Source organism: Eucalyptus grandis, chromosome 7, assembly GCF_016545825.1.
Source record: "Eucalyptus grandis isolate ANBG69807.140 chromosome 7, ASM1654582v1, whole genome shotgun sequence".
NCBI lineage: Eukaryota > Viridiplantae > Streptophyta > Magnoliopsida > Myrtales > Myrtaceae > Eucalyptus > Eucalyptus grandis.
In genome coordinates this window covers 54,067,678-54,075,390 of record NC_052618.1, presented here as the reverse complement: position 1 = coordinate 54,075,390, position 7,713 = coordinate 54,067,678, and the positions used below count along the sequence as shown (strand labels likewise).

General features: G+C 41.2%; 1 protein-coding gene and 1 long non-coding RNA gene across 7 annotated transcripts; both read right to left on the bottom strand.

Annotated features, from left to right (window-relative positions):
* Nucleotides 1–219: 219 nt before the first annotated feature.
* Nucleotides 220–1,573, bottom strand: LOC120295422 (insulin-degrading enzyme-like 1, peroxisomal). Of its 4 annotated transcripts, none has more exons than XR_005552796.1 (3): nt 1,263–1,573; nt 1,040–1,180; nt 220–762 (listed from the first exon to the last, which is right to left on the bottom strand). XR_005552796.1 is itself a non-coding variant. In XM_039316558.1 (3 exons), exons 1-3 carry the CDS (start codon nt 1,281–1,283, stop codon nt 664–666), a joined length of 243 nt encoding a protein of 80 aa, XP_039172492.1. In that variant the 5' UTR covers nt 1,284–1,573; the 3' UTR covers nt 220–663. The 4 variants fall into 4 exon arrangements, 1 of the variants encoding a protein (XP_039172492.1); XR_005552798.1 differs by having other exon boundaries at nt 1,040–1,410; nt 1,498–1,569; XM_039316558.1 differs by having other exon boundaries at nt 1,040–1,162.
* Nucleotides 1,574–1,585: 12 nt separating this feature from the next.
* LOC104454160 lies at nt 1,586–7,309 on the bottom strand. 3 transcript variants are annotated; one of them, XR_727213.3, is made up of 6 exons: nt 6,773–7,309; nt 6,621–6,692; nt 6,233–6,467; nt 3,572–3,676; nt 2,341–2,540; nt 1,586–1,620 (listed from the first exon to the last, which is right to left on the bottom strand). It is a non-coding gene; the product is annotated as an uncharacterized LOC104454160 (long non-coding RNA). The 3 variants fall into 3 exon arrangements; XR_001989128.2 differs by lacking the exon at nt 1,586–1,620 and adding an exon at nt 1,641–2,247; XR_001989126.2 differs by lacking the exon at nt 1,586–1,620 and having other exon boundaries at nt 1,641–2,540; nt 6,773–7,305.
* Nucleotides 7,310–7,713: the final 404 nt, after the last annotated feature.

Genomic DNA, 7,713 nt, shown 5'->3' with positions numbered 1-7,713 from the left:
GCTTCGAGGTTATGCAGCCTCTTGACAGACATCCTCAACATGAATTGGATAATGTTTTATGGAGCTAAGAGGCCAAGCTCTCATTATTTCTAGATGCCTCTAGTACTTAATTGTGGGGAGAGCCCGCATTTCATTACAGAGCAAGTATGCTTTTATGGAGAATTGGCAACTAGGGCATTCTTTAATTTGAAAATTCTCATAGTTTATGAGCTTGTTTTGCTATGAAACTCTCAATGGTATAGATCTGTATATGCATTACACCCTAACTCCAGCACCAGCAGTTTTACTCACTTGGTTAGGAACATTGAGCTGGAGCAAACACCTATTCTTGTGTTCCGTTGTCTAGTAAAATCCCAAGTAATACCTTTAGTCATTTACACACACCAAACACTAAAACGCTATAAGGTACAAATGCCACAGGGTTGGTGTGGCGTAGTAGTATAGATTTTGGAGAAAAATTTCAGGAGTACATTATCCAAGATCCTCATTTCTAGCTTATTTAGAACTGCTGTGAACTTCCATATGTTCATACCCTCTTCTATGTGAACCGTAAAGAGGTTACGATGCCCTGAAGCTGAAAATGTCATCTATTCATACTGTGTTTGGTCCAACTGCTTCATTGTTATCCACTTCAAAATTTGACGAATGCTTGCTCCCATAAACTCATACGCTAAGCACCTTCCTCTTGGGCGCTCCAATTCGTATGTGCCTGTTGAAGAAAGTTATCAATTCTTGTTTTGCCAACTTCCTTAATGCTGCGACCTGATCCAATGCAAACGAAGTGAATTTTTGTGACTTGCTTTGCATGTCCAGCTTTATGAAGATAAATTAGGTAGTTTCAGCTAAGAGGAGGGAAAGGGCATACTGCCAATTGTATACAGGTAATTTTACTTCCATAAAAATAGATCAAGCAGAAGATGAATGTAGGCGAAACCAATAGCAGATGAAAAAAAGTGTCGATCTGGTCAGTCCCTACTGAGAAGACTAGGATTTGATGTCTGCAATAGAGAGAGAGAGAGAGAGAGGCAATATCTTGTACCTCAGTTTCTATTCGATCAAATAGGAAAGTTCTATCAATTATCTCTTTCCAGTGACGCTCAGATTCTTCCCACAAATTCTTGTCCTTCTCCATCTTTGATTCAATTAGTGTGTTTAAATGGCTCTGTCATAGGCAGAAATTCTGCAGGCTCGATGTAATGGTTTAAAGATTATTTGACAAGCTAACATAATTCTCATGATGGAACACGGGAGAAACAACTCACCTTGAAATCAACCTCACTCATCTTAAGGAGTTTACTTTCGAAAGACTCAAGAAAGCTCTGGACCCATGTGTCGATGTAATTAAGATTAACAAAGTGAAGGAGTTAAAGGTGATGAGGCAGTCAGAACACAGAGAACCTTGTGGTATACCTTCACAGTAGACAGAACAGTGAACTGCAGGCCATGCACACCGAAGTCATATCTGGGGAGAAGAAAGGAGAAATGAAATGGTTTTACCGATGTGTGAGCAAACAGACATAACCAAGTTGCTCAACTGTTCTGAGCTGGTGGAAGGCTTCATGCCTTGCAATAAAAGCCAAAAAGCAGTTGTACGTTCAAAGTAATGTCATCTTGATGGATCTGCAATTATCCATGGGATTGTAATCAAATACATACAGAAAAAGACTAAGTAGACCTACCAAAATGAGTTACCCCATGATTTTTAATGCTTGTAATCTGATGAACTTTTTGTCTTTGCTAATGTACAAACATATACTTTCTCAAAGTGAATTGGCATGTCAGAAATCAACCATCCCAAGGGGGTAAACCATGCGCAATGTGTCACCAGATAGATTTTTGGTTGAAATTACAAGCAAAACACAACCTTACATACCCAGAGAAACATACTAGCAGATCAAAGGTGGCCTAGGCCAATTAAGTTCATTGGAGCCGGGAGCCATCTTGAACGTCTATTCAGGCAAAAGACAGGCCAGAAGATTTTATGACAAAGTTATGCGGACAGAAATTTGTTCTTTTCATTAATATTGTTGAGTAAAAGTACTTGAATATAGTGAAGCAATGCAGAATTCTCATCATTTGGGTTTAGGCCTTCAGTTGAGTATGTAACTTACACCCTCGTCAAGTGTGACGAGTCTGCTTGTCATGAGCTGGATTGGAGCACAGGCTTGCATATAGGATGAGAACTATTAAAGAAAACATCTTCGACATGATAAACAATTGACTCTGCTTCATCACATTCTATATTCCCTAGTGAGTGATGACAAAATAAAAGTAGATCAAGATTCAAATATGAGAGAGTTAACTTAAAAAAGAAAGGGATAACTTCTAAAATCACTGAACCTGCTATGTAACACTCTAAGAATGCTCTCGAGAGCATTATAGGTGCAAACCAAGAAAGGTCTTCAGGCTGAAGAGTCAAGTATTTCTAGATCTTCCTCCCAAGGGCATGAATGGTCATTTAATATTAAAGAGCGATAATATGAGGCATGATATCTTGGCTCATCAAACTTGAAATTCTGATAACTTTTTGTCAACTTCTCCTGGAAGACAATAAAAGATGAGTCATAATAGTAATTGGTGCAGCCGGCACATAGCTCAGGAAACTTGACATATAAGATTACTTTATGATGTTTTTTATGTCAAAGCATAACAGAACCAATCTGGAAACTACTGTGCTAGTGGCGGCTCTTTTTAAGAGGTATTGCTTAAATCAGCAAAGTGTATTTGGACCCTTTGCAATTTCACAACTTAGTCATGTACGAAGAGATTTCCTAATTAGATTCGGCATACTCAAAATAATAATAATCTATTATATGACCAGATAAAAACATTACTCTGCAAAATGATTGGCATTTTTGCCTAATGTCGTAGAAGCTTCTTGAGAAAAGTTGACCAGAGTTCACAATTAATTGGTCTTCTCCAAGCTATTTGATCTCGAAGAGAACATGGATTGTCAAGTTTATGGCACTTTGTGCCAAGATGCACTTTGAGAGTATGAATAAAGCAAAGATAATATCAACATTTCTTAAAGTATTTCAATACATTAAACTGGTCAGAATTTTAAAATTTTAAGTTATGTCTCCATCTGATAGCTTGAACTTACATGGTCCTGCAATTTCAACATGGTATTATAATAGGTCATGACAAACCTTTCCTGCACCCCCCAATCGTAGTCAATTTCCACGCCTCAGTCTTAGGTCAAAGTTTAGCCTATGCATGTGGGGTTGTTGAAACATTTAAACAGTAAAATACTCCTTCAAATAAAAGCTTGAGCTTTTAGATCAATTAGCAGAAGTATCCACAATTTCCACCAACAAAAAACCCACATAACAGGATGCTTCTCCTATTGTTCTGCAGTCCTGACGCCCCCCCCCAAAAAAAATTATTTTGCAGTACTTACAGGAACTAATGCAAATGTTTTGGTAGATCATATAACAATAGTCAAAAAATGTAAAAAGTAGTTGCTGCTTCTGGCCTGCACTTATCTAGCTTTCCTCAAAAGTGTATGAAAGATTATTGATACACAGGAACTGTTATAAGCTTCTTTCTGCAGCATAAATTTCATGATTACCTTGATCACAGAAAATCTTTCTGGCTTCACTGTAAAATCTGCCATTGCTTTCAGGATGGTATCCAATAATACCCGCAACTTGTGATAATAGCCACTGACTTCCAGCTTAAGAAAATCATAAAAAGAGTGAGCATGTTGTAAATGGAGAACCCCACTTACTGGAGGAATAAGGATGTGAAAAAGGAAAATATTTCTGCATCGAATCAATGCCCAATTTGTATATGTATGTAAATACACACACAAAATAAATGTACATATAATACACACACAAAATAAATGTACATATATGTGTGTATTTTTTTCCTATGGCCAGAACTCTTTGCATAAAAGAAGCTGATTCTTTCACCCAGGCAGGCAAATCAGATAATCAGAATAATTTATAACACATTCAAGAAACCTTGGATGGGTAGTGCGCTGGGGCCTTCTGTAGCAAGATAAAGTATCTATATGCTGGCATGGGACAAAAAACGAATGACTAACCAATAGCCACAAGCAAAAAATCTATAGGTTGATGCAGGCATTGTATATCATTCCACTCTTACCTCAGTTGATGAATGTGCTAAAACTAACCAGGAATCAGCAGTTATTGATAGAAAATGAAACTAGTTTGACGGCAATCATGCATGACAAAATGAGGCCACAGATAGGAAATTGACACAAATATAATAGAGAACTGTGCAACTTATTTATTAACTTATAGGAAATCGGGCACATATTGAACCTGCACTCTAGATACTCAGCTGTCTTTTTTAGTTATTTTCACGAAGATGCTCATCAATCCCTAATACACTAAAATAATGGTATGAAATGAAGAAGGGTCAACTCTTGCAAATTACAACTCTTCCAGCGCTGCCAAAACCTAAAACAGACAACAAAATCTTGCCGACAAGGAATGTGCTTAGTTCAGCAAGATTTTGAGGAAGCACAAGAACAAAAGGAGTTTATTTCTCCACATAGTAATCGATTAAGTTACAGACACCGACATGTGCAACCGATACTCAAGCCTCGATGGCACATGTCATCACAGTGATTCAGATCTCCAGCTAAATAAACAGATGAATAGCTCAGCAATCGGGTGCGCATGCCATAAACGATTCAGATCAAGCATGGAGGAATCACATGGTGAAGATGAGACAGAGGATCATCTATCTTTTGGATAATGAAAGGAGCATTAATTTTGCCTCTTAGGGAAATGTCCCACTGCAGGAAACTGCTCTGAAAAAATAGTCAAGCCGGCTGAACCGGGTTCGCACTCGAAAAAGTCTAAAATTCAAGAACACTTCTAGCAAAGCTAGCTACAGTTCAACTATTCATGGACGTAATCAAGACACCACGCGTGATGGATTTTGTACTCCAGCAGGATAAGGAAGGACCTCGAGAGAATCCATGGCCTCAAAAGGCATCATGACACGAGCTCACCGAAATATGAGACTGAATGAAAACTGCTGTCCCTAGAGCCAGCAAATAAGGTAAGATCCTGAAGTTCATCACTATTTCCAAGCATGGTTATTGGTTGCTCAATAAGCTCCAACACAAAACAGCCGATGTTAAGCAAACCCCGGCATAAGGAAATATAAGAATATGCCTTCCAATAAAGCGGAATCGGATTTATTGGAAAATTCTTAACTGAAACGGATTAAAGGAAAGCAATGGAAGTTGAAAAGTGCCGTTGTATGTATATTTTCTTAAGCAAGTGTTTTTCAGCAGAAGAAAAAGCTTTAATACAGTGTTGTGCACATGAACGTATCCATGCCCATGACTAAACTCATTTGTGATCATCGACACAATATTTCCAATATCAAATGAGTAGAGACAGAGCTGAAAGAGGTCAAAACAGCTAAGAGTGCCTTAAGATCATTAGATGGTCATCATATCTACCGATAGATGCCAAAAGTTTGCAAAACTATTTGCAAAAGTTGAAGAGAGTTTCTGCAGGTTAGTGAACCTCAGGATTAAATCAAAGGGAATTGTGCAAAAGAGAATGCCTAATAGACGTCTAAAAAATTATCCCGAAAGGCAATAATTTTCTAATGAGCAGTACTTCTGATAACAACAGAACCACAGACAAAAAATCTCCTAAGCATTTAAAGCACATGAAGAACATTGACACATGGGAGATTATTCTAATTGTGTGATGGGCACATCTAAATACAAACATGATCACCCATTTCATGTATGCAAGACAGAAAATACATACAACAGCCTACACATATACATAACAACAATCTAATTGCGATGGGTCTGCATTGCCCAGTCAAGTTAAATGCAGTAAGCGCGGACGGTGTTTTATTTTCCGAACTACACCTCGCTACTCTGCTTTGTTGTCAGCATACGTAGTCATATGAAGAAGCCTGTAAAGAAGTTTAATCTATTCAACCGAGTATGGTATCTCGAAACACAATTAAAGGAGATCATAATGCACGAAGCATAGCATAAATTACCCAAAATATGCTCTGCCGGTTCATCTTCGGCCCCTATTTTCAGATTTACATGTACTACTTGCAATTGCCGAACAATTAGAAAACCAAACTTATTTACAAAGCAAACACCCAGCAGGGAAAGTAAATTTAGATCAACAAACAAAAAAAATCGAACAATAACTTTGTCCCTTTTCCCAATTCAATACTTTTCGCTTTCCGGTACCTACTAACCAAATTTTACCTCTAGTTGATGTGTGAAAGCGCCCGATGCTTACGAGCCTCCATAGGCCTTCAAGCATCACGACTTCCGGCTCGGGAACACCTTCTATCTCCGGGACGTACGCCTTCAATATCAAAGTTCTCAGGGTGAAGACACCGAGAACTTCCAGAGCATGACAATTTGGTTGAGAGAGAGAGACAGAGAGACCTCCGGCTCAGAAAACGGGCAAGATGTTCTACCTCAGCGCAAACTATCTCTGCAGAAGTGATAAACACAAATTTCGTTGTCGAAACAAAATAGGCCACGAAACTCATTAACTTTCGAACATGGCAAGTTCATACAGAGACAGCAACATAATCCTAAGTTCTAGAACACAGAGAGAGAGAGAGAGAGAGAGAGAGAGAGAGACCTTGGCCAGAGCTTCGGCCACACGGTAAGCATCCGGTGTGAGCCCCACCAACCATAAACCAGGAAAGACAATCTGCAAGCGAAAACAAAATGAAACAAAGAGAAAATTCATCGTACGAAAGAGGAATGAATATCCCACATGGAAGAACATACATCAAGCTGCTTCTGCTCGTTCTTGGGCCTCCTCCTTGGCCTCCGGGCAGGCCTCGACCCCGTCTTGATGAAAATGTCCTCCTCGATCTCCTCCTTCAACGGCGATATCCAGAACTTCATCTTCTTCTCCTTCCTCTCGCCCTCCCCCAAGAAGCCCTTGTAACCGCACGGATTTCGACTGCGGCTGCAACTGCTGCTGCCGCTGCGCGGCGTAATTCTCCTTGTCCCCGCCGAGCGCGTCGCCCGCGGCGTCGTGAAACGCCTCGCCGTTCCTCAACGACAGCGGCGGAGGGTTCACCGCCCTCCTCGGCCTCAGATTCCACGGTCGCCGCGCCGCTTCGGCCTCCTCCGCCTTCCCGTCCTCGCTTGCGCCGCCGCCGCCTCCTCCGCCGGCCGCGCGGCTTGGGCGTTCCCCCTCCGGAGGCGGGGGCCGCTCGTGGGGTGGGGGTGGGATGCGCTGAGAAAAGGAAACAGAGAGGAGGTGCAGCTCGTTCTCTGCTCTTCATGAGGAGAGAGAGAGACGAAACCCAAAATATTCAAGTGAGGAGAGAGAAATTTTAAGCGGGAGTCGTCCTTTCTTCTTCTGCCAGCCGAGCCGAGCCGAGCCGAGCCACCAGCCCAGAGTTATTTCGGAGAGAGGAGAGAGAGAGAGACAGAAGCGCAGAAGATGGAGAGACGCGAGAGGAGAGAGAGAGGAGCGCTGCGTCGAGGAGCAAGAGAAAAAGCGAAGAGGACACCAAGTGGGGCCCACCCCTCCACATGGCACCTCGTGAGTGGCCGGGGACCACGCTGACGTGGAGGTCCCGGACCACCCAATATTTTCTCGTGCCTCTCCTGTCAATGAGATTTCATGAGCTTTCGGCTCCAAACCAGCAGCTATTTGCGGGCTGGAATTGGGGTTGCTTTCTGAGATTGCAGTTTTCCTTGTGTCTTAAGTCTGA

Coding starts and splice junctions, on each gene's coding strand:
- LOC120295422 (XM_039316558.1), bottom strand. CDS start 1,283: ATGAGTGAGGTTGATTTCAAG. Junction 1,163..1,262: donor TGAGTGAGGTTGATTTCAAG/GTGAGTTGTTTC, acceptor TGCCTATGACAG/AGCCATTTAAACACACTAAT. Junction 763..1,039: donor TTGATCGAATAGAAACTGAG/GTACAAGATATT, acceptor GCATTGGATCAG/GTCGCAGCATTAAGGAAGTT.